Source organism: Cynocephalus volans, chromosome X, assembly GCF_027409185.1.
Source record: "Cynocephalus volans isolate mCynVol1 chromosome X, mCynVol1.pri, whole genome shotgun sequence".
Lineage (NCBI taxonomy): Eukaryota > Metazoa > Chordata > Mammalia > Dermoptera > Cynocephalidae > Cynocephalus > Cynocephalus volans.
This window is the reverse complement of record NC_084478.1, coordinates 91,760,099-91,782,328: the sequence shown is the minus strand read 5'-3', so window position 1 is coordinate 91,782,328 and position 22,230 is coordinate 91,760,099. Positions and strand designations below refer to the sequence as shown.

General features: G+C 36.9%; 1 protein-coding gene across 1 annotated transcript in view; it reads right to left on the bottom strand.

The window, feature by feature from the left end:
• LOC134368135 (uncharacterized) overlaps positions 1-22,230 on the bottom strand; it is a 426,599-nt gene that overhangs the window by 159,395 nt on the left and 244,974 nt on the right. The window contains 3 exon segments of the mRNA XM_063084693.1: positions 2,112-2,201; positions 9,313-10,817; positions 11,250-11,371. Of these exon segments, the coding sequence (XP_062940763.1) occupies positions 2,112-2,201; positions 9,313-10,817; positions 11,250-11,371 (1,717 nt within the window).

The window sequence follows — 22,230 nt, the reverse complement described above, 5'->3', positions numbered from 1 at the left end:
TGTGATCCCCATCAAAATACCAGTGAATTCTTCTCAGAAATAGAAAAGGCAATGCTAACATACATATGGAACAACAAAATATCCTGAATAGCCAAAGTGATCCTGAGCAAAAAAGGTAAAGCCAGAGGCATTACACTTCCTGACTTCAAGCTATATTACAAATCTATAGTAATAAAAACAGCATGGTACTGGAATAAAAACAGACATGTGGGCCAATGGAACAGAAGAGAGAACCCAGAAATCAACTTACAGCCAACTGAACTTTGAGAACGGCACCAAGAATGTACATTGGGGAAAAGACTTCCTCTTCAATAAATGGTTCTGGGAAAACTGGATATCCATATGTAGAAGAATGAAACGTCATCCATACCTCTCACCACATACCAAAATCAACTCAAAATGAAATAAACACTTAAATGTAACACCTGGAACTTTAAAACTCCTAGAAGAAAACACAGGGGAAACACTCCTGGATTTAGGACTGGTCAAAGACTTTATGAATAATACCCCAAAAGCACAGACAACAACAACAAAATAAACAAATAAGATTATATAAAACTAAAAAGCTTCTGTGCAGCAAAGGAAACAATCAACAGATTGAAAAAACAACCTACAGAATGGGAGAAAATATTCACAGGCTATGTGTCTGACAAGTGATTAATATCCAGAATAAACAAACAGCTCAAACAACTTTACAGTACAAAAAACAAATAATCCAATTAAAAGTGGCAAAGAAGCTGAACAGACATTTCTCAAAGGAAGACATACAAATGATCAACAGGTATATGAAAAAATGCTCAGCATCACTAATTATCAGGGAAATGCAAATCAAAACCACACTGAGATATCACCTCACCCCAGTCAGAGTGGCTATTACAAAGACGGAGAATTACAAATGCTGACGAGGATGTGGAGAAAGAGGAACACTTCTGCACTGTTGGTAGGACTGTAAATTAGTACAGCCATTACAAAGAACAGTATGGAGGTTCCTCAAACAATTACAGATAAAATTACCATATGATCCAGGAATCGCACTACTGGGGATATATCCAGAGAACTGGAAATCATCATGTCAAAGGGATACCTGCACTCCCATGTTTATTGCAGCTCTGTTTTCAATAGCCAGGTGATGGAACCAAATTAAATGTCCATTGAAGGATGATTGGATAAGGAAATTGTTGTATATATACACAGTGGAATACTACTCAGCCATAAAAAAGAATGAAATTCTGCCTTTTGCAGCAATATGGATGAGCCTGGAGAAAATTATCCTAAGTGAAATAACCCAGGGATAGAAAGATGAATACTGTATATTCTCACTCATAAACAGGACCTAAATCTATAAATAAACAAACAATAAAGAGAGATAGAGAGAGAGAAAGAAAGAAACAACAATTACAGTAAGACATTGAACTTTTAGAAAGAAAGAAAAGAACCATCATTACTAGAGGTAGAAAAGGGGAGGGGAGGAAGAGAGGGAAGGGGGCTAATAAGGAATTGGTTAAAGGACACAAAGAATGATTGCGTGTTGTAATGATGAATAACCAACACACATTATATACAACTACTGAAAATCAACTTTCTACCCCACATGTATGTATAATAAATTATCTTTAAAAAATAAAATAAAATAAAAATAAAAAATAAAATTGAATATTCTGATGGTTACACATATCTGTGAATATACTTAAAACCATCAAATTGTATACTTTACTGGGTAAATTATACCTCACTAAAGCTGTTTTAAAAAATCAACCTTGGACACTGAGAATCTTATGAGCATCCCTAGTAGACAACATTTTGTACATGTTGTCACAACTTGTTGCTGGATAAATTAAGCAAATCTGTGTGACTCCACTGGGATAGGACTCTTGCACCTAGTTTCTGGTAGACTTCACTCCATGTACCTTTTCTCTTTGCTGATTTTTCTTTGTAGTGAATCACAGCCTTGAGTATTGTATGCTGAGTCCAGTAAGTCCTCCTAGAGAATTAATGTACCCGGATATTGTCTTGAGGACCTGTGTGACACTACAAGTTCTGACTTAAGTTTTTCCAAATATTGACAGAGAATATGATAACATCCTTATGCAATTTCTACTGAATATACTCACCTTTGTTATCTATTTGTTGCACAGAGTGTTGTTCTTCAGTTTGCATTCCCTGGCCAAGAAGAGAAGTCTGGAATATGGGCTTCCAAAAACCTGGAAACATATCAAATAGACTCAATTATTTTCCAACTTCTAATAAAATAACAATATAGAAAGGATGAATGTATAATAAATGATTCTGCAGTGAAAAAAAGTTTCTTATTATACTATTTTTCGTCATATATATTTACTAGTAATGGTGATCCTGTTCTCAATTTTCATGTTTATTAAAGCAATTGAAAGCTAATTTTAAGATGTTCCACCATATATTGGTAATATATGTGCCCCATATCAAAATTAAGCAGATGGTCAGTTAACTCTAAAAATATTCGTAGCAAGTTCTTGTCCTAATAAATAAAATATTAGGTTATAAAATTGTCTAACAAGCACCCATTAGGATGGCTACTATCAAAAACCAAAAAATAACAAGTATTAGGAAGGATGTGAGGAAATTGGAACCCTTGTAGACTTGTAGTGGAAATGTAAAATGGTGCAGCCACTATAAAAAACATATGGTAGTTCCTCAAAAACTTAATGATCAAATTGATATATGATCAAGCAATTCTACTTTCAGGGTATATCCAACAGAATTGAAAGTTTGGCCTGGGAGATATTTGTACACCCATTTTCATAGTAGCACTATTGACAATAGCCAAAAGGGAAAGCAACCCAAGTGTCTATTGACATATGAATAGATAAACAAAATGTGGTATATACCTACTATAAAATGTTATTCAGCCTTAAAAAGGAAGAAAATTCTGACAAATGCTAAAACATGGATGAATGTAAAAGATGTTATGCTAAGTGAAATAAGCCAGTCACAAAAAGACAAATACTGTGTGCTTCTACTTATATGAAGTACTTAGAATAGTCACATTTATATACACAGATAGTAGAATGGTGCTTGCCAGGGACTGGGAGGAGAGGAGGTGTGTTGGGAAAACAGAATAGTTTGGTAAGCCTCCCTTGCCTCAGGGCGGGTTGGGGGTGGTACAGCGCATTCTTGGTAAGCAAATTGTGTGTGGTGGGTGGAGTTAATGTGCCTGCATGGTGCCGCGAGTTGGCTGGCTTCTGCCTCAGGCAGCCACCATGCACATAACCATGCCTTTCCAACCTGCAGCTTCGAAGGACCTATTTCCTGGTTACCTAGATCAACAGACCTGCGTGTGAAGGGGGTCTGGTGACCCAGCCTGGCATGTGAAGGGTTTGTGACCCAGTCTCTGAATGGGCTTGAAGGGTCTGTGAGCTCCAGACCCAGCCCTAGCTTTACAATTGGAGTCATGGTCAGGATTACGGTCAGGTAAAAGAGCTCTACAATTGGCGTCACGAACAGAATTAAGAGTGCTACAATTGGCGTAGTCTGTGACAGGATCCTGACAAGGTACAGGAGGCAAAAGCCCTTGGAAGAAGGAGGAAATGTGGCTGTCCTTGAGCATGTGGTGCTTGGTGGCCACTTTTCTGCTGACCAGAGCCTAGATTCTGCTCACTACACTGCAAACTGATTGAGATTTGCAGCAGAAAGCAGAGATGTTGGAATCTCAGATAAAATGTCCTGGAGGATGATGTGCAGCAACTGGCCACTCCTGCCTCTCACACCAGGGAAGATGACCAACCCAGTAATGAGTTGAGGAAAACTGTGTGTCTCCCAGCATGACATGTTGTGCATGAGAAATTGAGACAGTAAAGTAGCAGAAACAGGGAGAGCCTCTGGCTGCTACAGCTATGGGACCTAAGGGTGGATGGTGTAATGTACTTTAGAGACAATGTAGTAAACGCATGTTGCATTTGTCTGAAGGCAGAAGGCTCGGAGGGTGCCACTTAAACCTGATGGCCAGCTGGGTGCCATATAAACCTGAGAAAAGAATGCCACATGCAGAAGGGCAGATGACCTGAGGATGGGTGCCCCTGCAGAATTTCAAGTATGTTTTCACCTAGTGAAAAGGTGGAAAAGTTAGTCTCCATTACTATGCACCTGTCTCAGTTGCAGCAGTTACAGGAGAGCTGCAGCTATGCACAGGGGCAGGGCAGCCACTCCTTGATGGACTGGAAAAATGTAGCTGTTTGAACTGTGGGCGAATGCTGCAAAACTGCCTGAGACTGAGTGAGCAGCCAGTGTAAGCTGAGCTGACTGAAGTAATTCAAAAGCCAAAATGTAAAAGGGAAGCAGAGCGTAAAGATTTGGAAAATCTGCAGCCTGGCCATGTGGTAGAGAAGCAGGGAGCAAGAGAAAAATGCAAGGGTGAACAGATAAACTGTTTGTTAAAGACATTATCTTGGCAGTGAGGCAGCCAGATGCTAAAAACCAGGACAACTGCGAAAATGCCCTAAAGGCATTTGAGAAGCCTGGAAGGGTGCCCCACCCATCACAGGCCCTGAAGGCATTTGAGAAGTTTGGGAGAGTGCCCCTCCCATCCTAGAAGGATTGAGTTGTCCGGGAAGACAGACAGGGGGTGCAGCTGCCCTTGGCAAACTGCTCCCTGCATCCCAGCCACTCCAGGCTGGAGCAATCCTGCCTCAGCACCTCTGAAGAAAAAAAGCCGAAAACCTTGTTGGCACTCATGTTGTGTTAAGTTTGCAGGCCAGCAGTATGTGAGAGCAATGGAGGTGTGGCAGTTTCCACCCAGATTTTGGAAGATGTATGAAAAAGTGGGGGGACCCAGGCAGAGACCTGCTGCAGGGGTGGAGCCACTGCAGAGGTCATTTACGGAGCAATGTGGAGCAGAAAAGTGGGGTCAGAGCCCCAAGAGAGAACCCCCAATGAGGAAATGTCTAGTGGATCCAGGAAGGTGGGGCTGCCTCCAGGAGCCCAGAACTGTGGGGCTGCTGGCAATGTGCAGCACTAGTCTGGAAAAGCCGCAGGCACGAGGTAGCTCAATGGGCTGCACTTGATGAGCTGTAGGAGCGAGGCTGCCCAACGCTTTAGGGGTCCAGGTGCCCCAGTGTGCTTAACGTTTGCCCTGTTTGGGTTTTGGATTTATTTGGGGCCTGTTTTTCCTTTCTATTCCTCCCTTCTGGAATGGGAATGTGTACCCAATGTCTGTCCCATTGTATCTTGGAAGTAGATAAACTTGTTTTTGACTTTTACAGGTTCACAGCTGGAAGGACTTTTGCTTTTGGTCTCAGAGGAGGACACTTTGGACTTTTGAGTTGGTGCTGCAATAAGCTAAAGACTTTGGGGACTGGGATGGAATGTGTAATATGTAAATGTAAGGGTCATCTATCCTCGCTAAGGGAACATCGTGGAAGATTCTGAACACGTAGATTGTACAGCAAGGGACCCTGAAAGGGTGTATTGTTGGGAAAATAGAATAGGTTGGTCAGGCTCCCTCAACTCGGGGCAGGTTGGGGGTGTTGCAGTGCATTCTTGGTAAGCAAATTGTGTATGGGTGGGTGGAGTTGGTGTGCCTGCGCAGCACTGCAAGTTGGCTGGCTTCTGCCTTGGGCAGACGCCATGCTCACAGCCATGCTTTTCCAACTTGTGGCTTCCAAGGACCTGTTTGCTGGTTACCTAGCTCAATAGACCTGCATGTGAAGGGGTCTTGTGACCCAGCCTGGCGTGTGTGGGGTTTGGTGATCCAGCCTGGCATGTGATGGGTTTGTGACCTATTCTGGACAATGTGCTTGAAGGGTCTGTGAGCTCCAGACCCAGCCCTAGCTTTACAGTTGGAGTCGGTGCAGGATTACAGGCAGGTAAAATAGTTCTACAGGGTGTAACGGGGAGTTTTTTAGAGGGTACAGAATTTTAATTTTGCAAGATGAAAAGAGTTCTGGAGGTTGGTTGCACAATGTGAATGTACTTAATACCTTTGAACTGTACATTTAAAAATGGTTAAGATATTAAATTTTATGTTATGTATTTTTTGCCACAATTTAAAAAGTTGGTAACAATATGCTATGGTAGAGAATGGGTGTGAGAGGTTATAGATATCTGTTGATGTCAGACAGAATGCAGATTGCAATTCAAAGATCCCAAAATGACAGTACTTGGTGTAAAATATGTGGTGCAACACATATTCTAAGTATCATTATGACTGATGAATATAAGTACAGAATTTTAACAAATAAGTTAATATTATCAATGAGCTCTGGACTATTCTCAGGAAAGGTATTTTGTACAAAAGATAAAATAAAAATTACGGTGTTTTGCAACCAACTTCATTTATTTTTTTTAAAAAAGCCCTATTACTATTTATTGTCCACAGTCACAGGAGCAAAGAGACTTAATTCTGGGCCTTGGAGAGACAGCAAGGCTGTTTTCCTCACACCTCTTTACTATTAGAGAGCATAGAGAAGAGACAGACATGGTGAAGCTGATTTTAAGAAGTGCATATTGCTCATTTGGGAGTGAACATAAGATTAGTAGCACAAAAAGCAGTTTTCTTTTTATTTTGTCTTTGTTATACATATGTCTTCTTACTTATTAATGAAAAGGAAAATATCAGCCAAGATACAGAAAAAAATAAGCAAACAGCATCAACAGACATTTTGTCAAAGAAGACATACAGGTGGCAAACAAAGGGCACTTTCTTATGCCCACAGACATATTTTATTTCTAGGATTTTTAAAATCACATTTACCCAATATATTATCAATATGCAACAGCTAAAGATGAGTGAGGGCAGCTAGAAAAACTGTTTTTACGTTTATATATGCTTCTACTTGTGGATTGACCATATAATAATGCATGCTTTATATTAATTATAATCCAAAAACTGAATAATTCTCATCCAATTGCAAGTATTTAAAATGTAAGTAGACTTAGAGAAAGCATAGTTAATTGACTAGTTTCATGTGGAATATTATTTTCTCTATTAGGTTATAAACTTCATGAAGTCACAGATGTAGCTGAGATAAAGCTAGCCTAGCAGTTCCTACATACTACTAGCATGGTCACTAATTACTTCATGTGACATTGAGTGAAGAGGTCTGCTTGAGCTTCACTTTCCTCATTTTTTAAGCAGGCTCAATAATACTATAGTATCATTGCTCTTTCTAACTTAGAAGATCATGCTGACATATAATTATGCTTGATTAAGAACTTAGGCTCTGGAATCAGATAAACCTGGGTTCAAAGTTCAGGACAAGTCACTTGAACTTTTTTTGCCTCATTGTTCTCACTATAAAATGGGTATAGTATATACCTCTTATATTGAAAATTAGTGTGTCTTCATGGTTAAAGCACAAATTCTAGAGCATGAGTTCACATCCTGACTCTATCATTTAACTTTGGTTAATTACCTAGCTTCTTTGTGCCTCAGTTTCTTCATTGCTAAAATAAAGATGATAATTTTGCTTACCTCCTAGATTGTGAGGTTTTAATGCATTAGTACATGTAAAACTGGTGCATTAGTATTAATAAACTAGCACTAGTGAATTAGTATATGTAAAACTCTTAGAACAATTCCTGGCATGCTACATAAAGCTTAGCTATTATCTGTAAAGGGGGATAACAATAATGAGTGGGGATTAGATATAATAATGCATGTGATTTGTGTAGCATAGTGCTTGACACAGTATACACATTCAATCAATATTAGCTGCTATTTTTTACGTAATGAACTTTGAAATGCTGAAAGGTGCTATTTAATTTAAGGTATTATACTTTTGTGTATTTAATATAACATATGCTGAGCACATAGTAGGCATTCAATCGACAAAATTTTAAAAGCATATCAGTAACAATGCAGTTTAGTGCCATGAGTCTTTGTAGTCTTGAATAGTAGTTATCTCATTTCACTAAATATGTATCAAATGGTGTTTGAATATATTAAAAACTGGAGCTGGATGAGAAATTTAAATCTTAATACCCTCTGTGCTAATTAATGCAACTCTTAAGGGATTGTTAATATTACCTCATCAGAACAGAATGATAATGGATTAGGGGATAATTAATTTAGTGTTACTAAGATTGAATCCAATAAAAACATTGTTTTAAGATATTTTCCCTCTCCTCATAAAAGGTAACAGACCTTTATCAATATCCCACCAATAAACTTCTTTATAAGAAGATCTCAGAAATTAATTTCTCACATTACTTAATCCTTTCCAATAGAATTGAATTTCTAACTTGAGTTCAGAGAGTTTTTTCAAGAATTATAAAATATCAGATGAATATTTTCCTCTGACTGTTCAAGTAAAATATCTCACAGGTATTCCAGCTGAATTAATGGCTTGAGGATAAATATAGCTGACAACCAGTGCAACCTCTGGATAACATTTTGTATCAGTAAATGCCCAAGAATACATAGTATACTGAATTTTTATTGATTTCAGTAGCTCACCATACTTAAAGCATATTACCTCATGGATAAGTCAGTATTATTTAGAACAAATTTCAAGGCTCATTATGTGGACATAGGATATTAAAGTAGAAACACACTGATCATACATTAAATGTGTATTATTTTAAATACCCTGTTTTTGAAATAAGTCACAGGGGTTTATTGAGGCATAGAATTTATGAGTATTATTATAATTTCAAAGAGCAGTTTTCTTAGAAATGTTTTCGGACAAGTTCTTTGTTTTCTTTTGGTGCTTTTAGTCATAACTAAAGATCTCTGTGCAAAATGACTAAGATGAAGAAAAACACTATCTATGAGATGGTAATAGTTCCTTTATCACAATAAGCATACCTTAATAAAATGGCTTAGGAAATGGAGAATTATGACTTAGTGTGATAAAATAAACATGACTGATGAAGTAAATGCCAACTATTTATTAAAAATTATAGAGCTTTGATAATAACTACTTAGGAGAAGCAAAATAATTTGAAATCTTTATATAGTTAGGCTTATATATTTACCTCTTTCCACAGTAACTAATAATAAGGAAAAGCTTATGAGCAATTTCTATTCACCCATTCCAGAATGATGGAAGCTAAATTCAGTATGGTATTACTTGGACCAGAATAACCATCTTTGCTAAGAATTCTTTAATTTTCCTCCCTTTAAGATAAGAAGATAAATGCTAACTAAAGCAAGACGATTTGCCTAATTTTTAAAAGTGAATTAGAAATCTGAGGTTAAGATACCTATTCTCTGAATTTCTGATAAAATGATCTCAGGCCCAAATCTATTAAAGCTACTGCCATTTGGAAGAGTCATAATGCTATTAATTAAACTTGTGAAACAAGCTGCTTTCAAAGGCCATACGCATTTAAGCTTACCTAGAGGACGATTATCCTTTTTGCGAGCACCGAGCCGTTGTGCTTCATTTTCTGAGTCAAGGTGGTGTCTTTCACTGTCACATTCAATCCTGTGCTCTTTTTCATTGTCAGACTCCTTGAGATGTCCTCCCCTCTCTTCATCCATTTGAAGTCTCTTATTTTCAAATTGTATCAGACACTGTTCCCTCTCTTTCTCCATTAGGTGTCTTTCACTTTCAAACTCATTTTGATGCCTTTCCTTTTCAGAATTTGTTTGATGTTTTCCAGAAGCAGAGTCTATTTGATGTCTTTCAAAGTTATCCCAATGTTTTTGAAGGTCATCCTGACATCTTCCAGAGCTATCCTGAAGTCCTGTAGACCTATGCTTATATTTTCTAGAACTTTCCCAGCATCTACCACAGACAAAGTTCAACTCTTCTCTTTCAGAGTCCATGAGACATCTTTCAGATTTAGACTCAAGGCCTATCCAGGAACTCTCCAAGTTAGAGGCCTTTTGGCACTTTTCAGTCTTCATCATGTGTTTCACAGAATCAGAGGCCATCCCTAGGCATTCAGAGTCTAAATCTATTGTACGTCTTTCAGACCAAGAATCCATCCAGAGCCCCTCAGTGTCAGCGCTCAACTGGAATGTTTTAACATCCATGAGACATTTCACATTTGCTGAGGCTAGTCCATATCTTTCTGAGTCTGAGTCTATCCCACATGGTTCAGAGTCAGAGTCCATCATATATCTCTCAGATCTAGTTTTCTCCTGGTGTTTTTCTTTCAGATATACAGCAGGTGCGGAAGCAGAGTCCATTCTACCACTTTCTTTGTCTGAGTTCAACACATACTTCTCAGGACCAGAGACGTTCCAAAATTTTTCCATCTCCATCAAACATTTTTCAGATTCAATTAGGCGTTTTATAGAATCTGAGGCCATTTGGCGTTTTTCTGCCTTCAGCAGGTGTTTCACAGATGCAGAGGCCATCGGGCATTTTTCTGAGTCTGAGTCTATCCCTGATTTTTCATTGTCAGAGTCCATCTGATATTTTTCAGAGTCAGAATCTACAAAGTCTTTTTCTGAACCTGAGTCCATCCAGTATTCTAGAGAGTCAGAGTCCACCTGGCCCTGTTCAACTCCTACCAGGTGTTGCTTTGACTCCATCGGGTCTTCTGCAGAGCCTGAAACCATCTGATAGTTTTCTGCTTCTAGAAGATGTTTCACTGAGTCTGAGTCACTGGGACATTTTTCTGAGTCTGAGTCCATTACCCATATTACTGAGTCAGAGTCTTTCGAATATTCTAAGTCAGAATCCAAACTAATGCCTCTATCAGAGTCAGAATCAATCATACATCTTTCAGAGCCAGAGTCCATAAGGGGGGTGTCACTTTCAACTATTGTTAGGCATTGGAGACTTTTATAGTCCAAAGAACCAGCTGGAGTTTCAGAACCTTTTGTATCAGAAATTTCTGTTTCAGATTCGTTTCCTTCATCATGTCGCATCATAACTGCTCCTTCATTACTTAAAGAAAAGATAAATATGAATAATTGTTTAAATATTCACAAAATGTTAGCAAGCACATTATTTCCCTGTTGAAAACCCCTTTGTAGGAAAATATAGAATACATATTTCTATTTGTCATGATGTAGAAAAGCAAGAGAAAACACTAAGCTTCTTGTGAACAAATTGGAAGAATATCAGTATGTACAGATTCTATACTCACTTGCATCTTTCCTCACATTAACTGTTTTCCAATGCACCTGAAAGTAACTGCCTGGCTAGGCTACTTCCTTGCAATATACCATTTTTTTGTCCCTATCCAATCAATACATGATTATTTGGGAGACTGAATAACATGTTAAAAATGTAGTGTAAAATAAAAGTAAACTATTTCTATATTCTACTCCAAGTTAAGATTGTATTTATGTAGACTGGATTATCAGTGAAGCTTACCTTGGAGTGTTGAGCCATTCTGGAGAAAAATATTCAAGTCTGTCAGGTACTCTTTCACTTGGAAGGGACACAGGTTGAAGGGATAATACAGGTTCACTTGATGAACTAGTTGTAGTTATTGGCTGCAAAGCAAAATTAATCATAACATTGTAATTTCTCAGTTGCATTTAACATGAAACAGCAAACTTAGGCATTTAGACAGAGGAGAGGTTGTCACTTCATTAGTTGCACCTGTTCTTAATGGACAGTCAATGTTCACAGTCTTCCAAAGTAAAACTTCAGAATTAATATTTAAATATAAAGGCAGTCCTGGTAAACACATTGTGGGGTGACTTTCCAGCCTCTATTTCTCCTTAAACTTATGGCTACTCCCAAATGCCACATTGGTGCTATGTTACATAGTCCCTTCGTTGTAGGCAACTGGTATTTCACCCAAATTGGGGCAATCAGATTCTCTTCCTTGGAAATTTAGAGTTAGAATTCAGAGAAGGTTTTTCTGCTACTTGTTTAAAATGAGAACATTATGGAAAAGCCATTTCTGTCACATTCCCAGAAATGTAGAAAAAAGCCAATGTGCAGAGAATGTGAGGAATAAAACATCCACACATAGAGGAAGTAGAAACAAGAGATCATATACCTCTAGGGAAACAAAGAGGGAAATATTTTCTACCTGGGTCCTTGATGTCTTTTCAATTCCTGATTCTAGTCCCTCCTAAGTATTAACTTTCTGCCCTTGAGTTCTCTAAGGAATCACAGATCCTTGAAATAAATTCCCACTACTCTTATATTTTTTGCTTAAGCAAATATGAGTGGGATTCTGTTTCTTTCAACCAAAGGGACCTTCATAAGACAGCAGAATTGCTGTCCATATTTTATTATTAACCTCGAAGTGGAACATACATAACAAGTGTGCCTTTTAGGCACAAGGAGGAATCCAAGCAAAGGAGAAGAGAAAGTTGAAGAACAACCAAAATTAATTTTATCTATTGAAGCAATTTCTTCCATCTTCAATAAAATCTGAACAAAAAGTAATAGACTAATACTGTAATGTATCATTTAGGTATAACATAAGGGAAAAATACTCTGTGAGTTTTAATATACTTTAGAATTGATTGTAATAAAATGTTTGGAATCTCCTCTCTCAGCAGATAACGTTGAGGCTCAAATCAGATAACGTTTAGGAGAACACACTCATTTTGAAAACTGGTAAATAATTATAAAATGTAAATGATTAACAGATAATAAAGAGAAAGATAATGTTGATTTATATGGCAAACAAGATACGACAAGCAAACAGAAAGGACATTGTTTGGTGGGAGGGAGGAGAGGGAGGAGGGAGGGAGGTTTCGGTAATGGGCCACAATAATCAACCACATTGTATATCGACAAAATAAAATTTTAAAAAATTAAACAAAATAAAAGGGGATACCATTCAGTCCATCATACCCCAAACACCCTATTCCAATTATGTAACATTCCAGTGGAATAAATAACACCAGAACTTAAAAAAAAAAAAAAAGAAAAAAGAAATAATGAAATTTCCACATGTTATGGGAGGTAGATAGCAAGCAACTTTCATGTTCTTCTAAACATTTATCTAAAAAGTGCAAACACTCAGAAATTCTTTGACTCCTATTCTCAAACCATAATAATGGCTACTCAATCAGGATTGCCCTGTCATTAGTTTTCATTATTTAAAAAGTCAAGACAAAAATAAACAGCAAGGGAAAATACAAGCAAAGTCTATTCAACTAGACATAATATATGCTTAAGCAAATAATATCTGCCTTCACAAATGTGTAATGACCTTTCATGTGTTTGATTTTCTGGACACCCAGCATCCTGAAGAACTACACAGATAATGTTTCTACTCTTTCCAAAAGACCCTACAGCAGCTATGCATTCTACTTCATGGGGAAAAAAATCTCACAGAAAATATAGTAAGTATGGAATTTAGGTTGGTTATTTGGATTAGCTTACTGCCTGAAGCTTTGGGAACTCCAACTTTATCAAAGCTTTAGGTCTGCCTTTTGGAACACTAAACTAAATGTCTTCCTTAGCAGGAATACTTTTGAAGATGATATAAAGTACCAGAAGGTTTAAGTATTATTACTAGTAATACCACATTCCAGAGGTGACACTTTTGAAATAAACATGTTTTTGCTAAAGATTAAACTTCAGTTAAAATCAAAAGAGGAGGGATATTTATAAATTCACTAATTGGAACTCTGCAAAAACTAATCTCTCCTTAGCTATAAGACTACTTTTCTGAGAACTGTAATTCTGTTCAGTGCTGAAAAGTTCCTACTGAGAGAAAAAAATTGCTATGAATACCAAATTCAAATAGATATTTTAATAAATGTCTCCAACTAATAAATCTGTAAAAAGGTGTGCCCTTTTCCTAGACATTTGCTCTCAAGTTTTCTCTAAAGAACTGATTTACAGTTTTGCACTGTACATTAAACTGATTTGCAGTTACATCTGCAAAGCTCTGTCCAAAGGTTAATATACTGATCCTTCCTTATATCTGCTATTTTAACTCCATCTTATATAGAACTGTGAAAGTATCATTTTGGGGTGTGTGTGGGTGTGTATGTATGCATGTACATATGCATGTATCTGTGTGTTTCATTCCATAGTCTTAAATTATTGTAGCCAATAAGATGAAGAAATTCATATGCTAGATCTATCTGCAATTGTTTGAGGAACCTCCATACCATTTTCCATAGAGGCTGCCCCATTTTGCAGTCCCACCAACAATGTATGAGAGTTCCTTTTTCTCCGCAACCTCGTCAGTATTTATGATTCACAGTCTTTTGGATATTAGCCATTCTAACTGGGGTGAGATGGTATCTCAGTGTGGTTTTGATTTGCATTTCCCGAATGCTGAGTGATGTTGAGCATTTTTCATATGTCTGTTGGCCATTCATATATCTTCCTTTGAGAAAGGCCTATTTAGCTCTTTTACCCATTTTTTAATTGGCATTCCTCAAGTCAAAGGTATACCTGTTCCCCAATGTTCATTGCAGCACTCTTTACAATAGCTAAGAGTTGGAACCAGCCCAAACGTCCATCATCAGAAGAGTGGATACAGAAAATCTGGTATATCTACACAATGGAATACTACTTAGCTATAAAAAATAATGAAGTACTGCCATTTGCAATGACATGGATGTACCTAGAGAGAATTATATTAAGTGAAACAAGTCAGGCACAGAAAGAGAAATATCACATGTTCTCACTTATTTGTGGGAGCTAAAAATAAATAAATAAATACACAAAAAAACGGGGGGGGGGGAAGAAGACATAACAATTACAATTCCTTGACGTTGATATGACAAGCATAGAGAAAGGACATTGTTGGGAGGGAGGGGGGAGAGGGAGGAGGGAGGTAGGTTTCAGTAATTGGCCACAATAATCAACCACATTGTATGCTGACAAAATAAAATAAAATTTGGAAAAAAAAAAGATGAAGAAATTCATTAAACAGAACATATCCTGATCTGGTGACATCAGTGCCGTGGCTACATGCCTATAATACACAACTGCATCCTAACTATCCATTATTCTGAAAGAAATTGGGCTCATGGGGCATCTAGGCTTCAGAGTCTAACAGATGACATCAAGTGAACTCCTAGGTTCATGGGGAATGTGAAGCTAAAAAAGACTTCCATTAATCCCCTATAATTACACCTTATTTTATAGAAAGTTTTTTCTTCATAACCATTTTTTAAGCAAAAAGTGTCATTATGTAACTAGTGTTAATCTGTAATGAAATTCCCTGAAAAGAAAATTACAGAATGTGATTTGCAAACTTTTAAGAATTTTAGAGCTTAAATAGGGAGTTGTAGGGGAATATGGGAAAAAGAGCATGATAAGGAGCCCATTTATTTTATAGAGGAAGTAAAGCTCACTACTCATGGAACTTGACTCTTTAATAGTCCTCCTTTTTAGCACTGCTACTACCCCCATGAGGTAACCTTGGTGCCACCAAGGGCACTGCAGATTCTAGGGAGGCAGTTGCAGCTGCTATTGCTGATACCACTGCTGCAGCTTCAAGGTAACCTCGCTGACACTTCAGACACCGGAATTGCACTAGCTGTTACTGTGGACACCACAGCCAAGTGGGCAGCTGCTGCGACTGCAACTCCTGCAGTCACCACCACCACTGGCACAGCCAGACAGCCACCATCATTGTGCAAATAGCCTGCCACAGCTGGAGTCATCCCTACCATATGGGAAGTCTGCCAAAGCCACCACTACAGCCATCACCACTGCAAGGGTAGACTGCTACTACAGCAGCAGCCACTGCCACTATGAAGGCAGACTAGTGACCACTCAACTGCACTGACTCAAAGAAGGTCACCAGTAGAGTCCAGGGAAGGAGATACTAGAAGAAGCAACTGCTCCAGCAGAAGACCAAACATCAATGAAGAGATACTAGAAATGTTAAAAAAAATAAAGAAAAGAAAAGAAAATATGAGTCCACCAAAGGAATACAATAACTCTCAAGTACCAGACACCATACCACAGGAAACCCTGGAGATGAATGAAAAGGAACTCTGAGTAAAAATCTTAAGGAAACTCAATGAGAAACAAGAAGACACAGTCAGATGACACAATGAACTAATAAGCAAAATTATCCAGGATATGAAGTAGATAATTAACAAAGGGGTTAATAATTTAAAAAAGAATGTAGCAGAACTCTGGAAGTGAAGGAGTCATTCAATGAAATAAAAAAGACAAATGAGTGCTTAAGCAGCAGTCTTGAGCAAGCAGAAGAAAGAATTTCTGATCTTGAGGACAATCCCTTTGAAATAACCCAGGTAAACAAACAAACAACAAAAAAATAGAATTAAAAAAATGAAGAAAATCTAAGAGAACTAGCAAACGACCTTAAGCACATAAACATTTGAATCATGGGTGTTCCAGAGGGGAGGAAAAGAAAAAAAAAGCACTGAGAACATGTTCAATGAAATAATAGTGGAAAAATTCCCAGGTATAGGAAGAGACATGGACCCTCAGATTCAGGAGGTTCAAAGAACCTCAAACAGATTTAATCCCAAAATGTCCTCTCCAAGGCACATTATAGTCAAATTGGCAAAACTCAAAGACAGAGAGAATCTTAAAAGAAGCAAGAGAAAAGCATCAAATCACCTATAGGGAGTACCCATCAGACTAACAGCAGACTTCTCAGTAGAAACTCTACAGTCCAGAAGAGAACAGGATGATATATTCAAAATACTAAAAGAAAAAAACAAAAACAAAAAAAACAGACAGCCAGGAATACTATACAGAGCAAGGCTATCCTTCAGAAATGAAGGAGAAATAGTGTATTTCCCAGACAAACAAAAACTGTGGGAATTCACCACCATATCACTAGCCCTACAAGAAATCATCAAGGGGAGTCCTGCATCTGGAATCCGAAAAATGATAATCACTACCATAAATACACAAGAAAGAACAAAACCCACTGGTAGAACAAAAAAGCAAATGAGAAAAAGAAAAAAACTGTATTTTACCACCTCTAAAAACCAACAAACACTGAAGACAAACAATAAAAGGGCAAGAAAGAAAAGATTGTAAAACATCCAAATGAAAATCAATAAAATGCCAGGAGTAAGATAGTACCTTTCAGTAACAACCTTAAATGTAAATGGATTAAATTCCACACTCAAAAGACACAGACTGGCTGGTTAGGTTAAAATGCGAGAACCAACTATACACTGTCTGCAAGAGACTCACCTCACCTTTAAAGACACACACACACTAAGAGTGAAGGGATGTAAAAAGATATACCACACAAATGGGAGTCAAAAACAACAGGAGTAGCTATTTTTATTTCAGATAAAATAGGCTTTCAAACATAAACCACAAAAAAAGATAAGAAGGCAACTATGTAATGATAAAGGGATCTACCTAGCAAGAACACATAACTATTATATATATATGTACACCCAACATCAGAGTACCCCAGTATATAAAGCAAAAACTATTAGACCTAAAGAAATAGATAGATCCAAATATGATAAGAGCTGGGGACCTGAACACCCCTCTCTCAACATGGGACAGATCATCTAGGCAAAAAATCAACAGAAAAACGTAAGATTTAAAGCACACTTCAGACCAAGTGGACTTGGCAGATATCTATAGAACATTTCATCCAACAACTATAGAATATACATTCTTCTCATCAGCACATGGAACATTGTCCAGTATAGAGCAAATGTTAGGTCACTAATCAAGTCTCAACAAATTTTTAAAAATCAAAATAAGTTCATGTATCTTTTCAGACCACAATGGATTAAAACTAGAAATCAATAACAAGTAAAACTCTAGAAACTATACAAACATATGGAAACATAAACAACATGGTCCTGAATGATCAATGAGTCCAAGAAGAAATTAACAGGAAATCAAAAATTTTCTTAAAACTAGTGAAAATAAAGACACATCATACCAAAATTTGTGGGATACTGAAAAAGTAGCACTAAGAGGTAAGTTTATTGCAATAAATGCTTACATCGAGAGAATAGAAAGAGTTCAAATAAACAGCCAATGAACTAGAAAAACAAGAACAATTCAAACCCAAAATTAGTAGACAGAAATAATAAAGATCAGGACAGTACTAAATGAAAGAAAGACCTCCCAAATGATACAAAAGATCAAAGAAACAAAAGGTTGGTGTTTTGAGAAGATAAAGATATAGATAATCCATTAGATATGCTAACTAAAAAAAGAAGATAGAAGACCTAAATTACAAAAATTAGAAATGAAAAAGGTGACATTACAAATAATACCATAGCAATACAAAGAATCATTAGAGACTATTATGAACAACTATACACCAACAAATTTGAAAGCCTGGAGGAAATGGATAAATTTCTGGACCCATACAAACTACCAAGACTGAACCAAGAAGAAACAGAAAATCTGAACAGACCAATAATGAGTAATGAGATTGAAGCAGTAATCAGCAGTCTCCCAACAAAGAAAAGCCCAGGATCAGATGGCTTCATTTCTGAATATTACCAAACCTTTAAAAAGAAATTCAAACAAATTCTCTTGAAACTATTCCAAAAATTTGAAACAGATACTATTCTCCCAAACTCATTCTATGAGGCCCGCATCACCCTAATACCAAAACTAGACAAAGATACAACAAAAAAAGAAAACTACAAGCCAATATCTCTGAAGAACACAGATGCCATATCCTCAATTAAATATTAGCAAATAGAATATAGCAACACCTCAAAAAAATTGTACACCACAATCAAGTGAGATTCATCCCAGGGATGCAGGGATGGAGCAACATACACCAGTTAATAAATAAGATACACCACATCAACAAAATAAAGGACAAAAACCATATGACTATCTCAATAGATGCAGAAAAAGCAACTGACAAAATTAAGCATTGCTTCATGATAAAGACTGCCAGCAAATTAAGTATAGAAGGAAAGTATCTCAACACAGTAAAAGCCAAACATGAAAAACCCACTATCAAATATCAAACTGACTAGGAAAAAGCTGCTTTTACCTTAAGAAGGGGAATAAGACAAGGATGCTCACTCTCACCACTCCTATTTGACATAGTATTGGAAGTAGTAGCCAGAGTAATAAGGCCTGAGAAATAAAGGGGATACAGATTGTAAAAAAAGAAATCAAATTGTCTCTGCTTGCAGATGACATGATCGTATATATAGAAAAGCCTAAAAATTCTACAATAAAACCATTATAGTTTAAATACAATTTTAGTAAAGTTACAGGATACAAAATCAATGTGCAAAAACCAGTAGTGCTTTTATACTATAATAACAAACTAGCAGAAAAAGAAATAAAGCTAGCCCATTTACAATACTAACCAAAAAAATAAAATACCTAGGAATAAATTTAACCAAGGAGGTAAAAGATCTCTACAATGAGAACTACAGTCAGTGATGAATGAAATTATAGAAGACACAAAATGATGGAAAGATATTCCATGATCTTGCATTAGAAGAATTAGTATGTGAAAATGTCCATACTACTCAAAGTGACTGATAGATTCAATGCATTCCACATCAAAACACTGATGGCTTTCTTCACAGAAACAGAAAAAACAATCCTAACATTCATATGGAAAAACGAAGACCAAAAATAGTCAGAGCAATCCTTAACAGAAAAATTAAAGCTGACACGTAAACCTACCTAACTTCAAATTATGCTACATAGCTATGGTAACCAAAGGAGCATGGTGCTGGCATAAAAACAAACACTTGGACCAATGAAACAGAAGAGCAAACACAGAAATCAACCCAGATACTTACAGCCAACTGATCCTTGACAAAGGGACCAAGAACATACATTGGGGAAAAGACTGCCTGTTCAATAAATTGTGCTGGGAAAACTAGACAACCATATGCAGGAGAATGAAACTAGACCAGTACCTCTAGTTATATACCAAAATCAACTTAAAATGGATTAAAAACTTAAATATGAGACCTGAAACTATAAAACTCCTAAAAGAAAACATAGGGGAAACACTTCAGGGAGTAGGACTGGGGAAAGACTTTATGAATATGACCTCAAAACCACAGCAATGAAAGGAAATATAAACAAATAAGATTATATTAAACTAAAAACCTTCTGTACAGCAAAAGAAACAACAGAACTAAAAGATGACCTACAGAGTGGGAGAAAATACTTGCAAACTATGCATCCAGCAAAGGATTAATATCCAAAATATACAAGGAACTCAAATAACTTAAAAGTAAAAAAATGAATAGCTCGATTAAAAAATGGGCAAAGGGCCACGGGTTGCAGCCCTGTCCACCCAGAAGCAGGCAAAAGAGCATGCCTGGTGTCCTAGGCAAGGAGCCGAGGGCCACAACCCCCTCCACCCAAACGCAGGTGAGAGAGCATACCTGGGGTCCTAGGCAAAGGGATGAGGCATGCAGCCCCCTCCATCTGGAAGCAGGCCAGAGAGCATGCCTGGTGTCCTAGGCAAAGAGCCAGAGTCACAGGCCCTTCTGCCCAGCAGTCAAGAGTGCACACTTGGGGTCCTAGGCAAGGAGCCGAGGGCCATACCCCCCACCCCAAAGCAGGGAAAGACCATGCTGAAAACACCACTTCCGTGCAGGTGGCCCACTACAGCTACTTCTACAGCCATGGCTGCTAAAAAAGTGGCTTGACACCCCAGCAGCCACAGCCACCATGCAGGTGGCCCACCTGACACTCGATTGCATTGACATAAGGAGAGCCACCAGCAGAGATTTCTATTATCTTTAAATTCTATTTTTCAACTTTTTGAAGTGCCCTTGTGTTTATATTCTGTTTTACTGATTTTTTATGCAATTTATGTTGCTAAACTTAGATATTTAATTTCTATTCTTGATTTATTTTTATGAAATGGACTTGTTGATTTGCTTAGAAATTAATTTGCCTTTGAAAAGTTTATTCATCTTCCTCTGTTGAAATTAATTTGATATTTGCATGCTCTTGGAAGACTTTAGACAGCTATTTCAAATAATTATAGAGATTATAATATGAAATATGTAAATTTTAATAAGTTTTACTTGTCCAGTTGTTGTGAAAATTTGAAACCCTACTTTCTACAGTGTATTTTGTTATTCATGGGTTATTCAACTTACGTATTTGTTATTTGAACAAATAAATGTGCATATCCTTGTAAAAAATAAAGTAAAATAAAAACTGGGCAAATTAGCTGATAGGTATTTCTCAAAGGAAGATTTGTTGACAAATGGCCAAGATCACAGGAAAAAATGCTCAACATAATTCAGCATCATGGAAATGCAAATCAAAACTACATTTAGACATCATCTCACCCTAGTGAGACTGGTTATTATCAGAAAGACAGAGAATAACAAATGCTGGCGAGGATACAGTGAAAGGGGTACCCTCCTACACTGTTGATGGGACTATAAATTATGGACTGCAGCCATTATGGAAAACAGTATGGAAGTTCCTCAAACAACTACAGACAGAAGTGCCATATGATCCAGCAATTCCCCTGCTAGGTATATATCCAGGGTAATGGAAATCATTATGTCAAAGGGATACCTGCACTCCCATGTTTATAGCAGCTCTATTTACAATAGCCAAGAGTTGGAACCAACCTAAATGTCCATTGTTGGATGACTGTATAAGGAAAATGTGGTATATTTACACAATGGAATACTACTCAGCCATAAAAAAGAATGAAATACTGCCTTTTGCAGCAACATGGATGAATTAAGAGAATATTATGTTAAGTGAAATAAGCCAGGCACAGAAAGAGAAATACTACATGTCCTCACTCATTAAGTGGGAGGTAAAAAAATAAATGAAAATAAGTTAAAAAAAAGAAAGAAAGATACAACTATCACAATAATATTTTGAACTTTCAAAAGGAGAAAACAGAACTGAGGTTCTTGGAGGTGGGAAAATGGGAGGGAAGGAATGTAAGGGAGTAATTGGTAGAGGAACACAAAAAATGATTACATTGTATAATGCTGAATATACTAATTATCCTGATTTGAGCGTCACATATTGCACACAGGTGTTGATATTCAACTCTGTACCCCACAGTTATATACAATCAACTATCATTAAATAAAAAAAAAAAAAAACGAAAAAAAATCATAAAAAGAGAAAATAATAAATTGTAAAATAATAAAATAAGTAGTCCTTTTTCTGTAAACTATCCCCACCATTGTACAATGTATATTTACCTAAAGGTTTACTTTGGGAATGCATCATTACAAAGAATGGCCATTTACAATTTAATGCTAAGGAAAGAAGCCAAAACATCCAGGCATTTTCAGTAAGCATGCTAAGTAAGTACTTCTCAGTTTAAGAAACAATGAACTAAGTGTTGTGAAGTAACCTTGTTATATAACAAATGCTCTAATGAAATTTTTGGTTTTGTACTGAAGAGATTTCTCTTCACAAAAGCTTTGGTTTTGGGGTAAAATCTTTAAGAATTCCTCAATCAGAATTC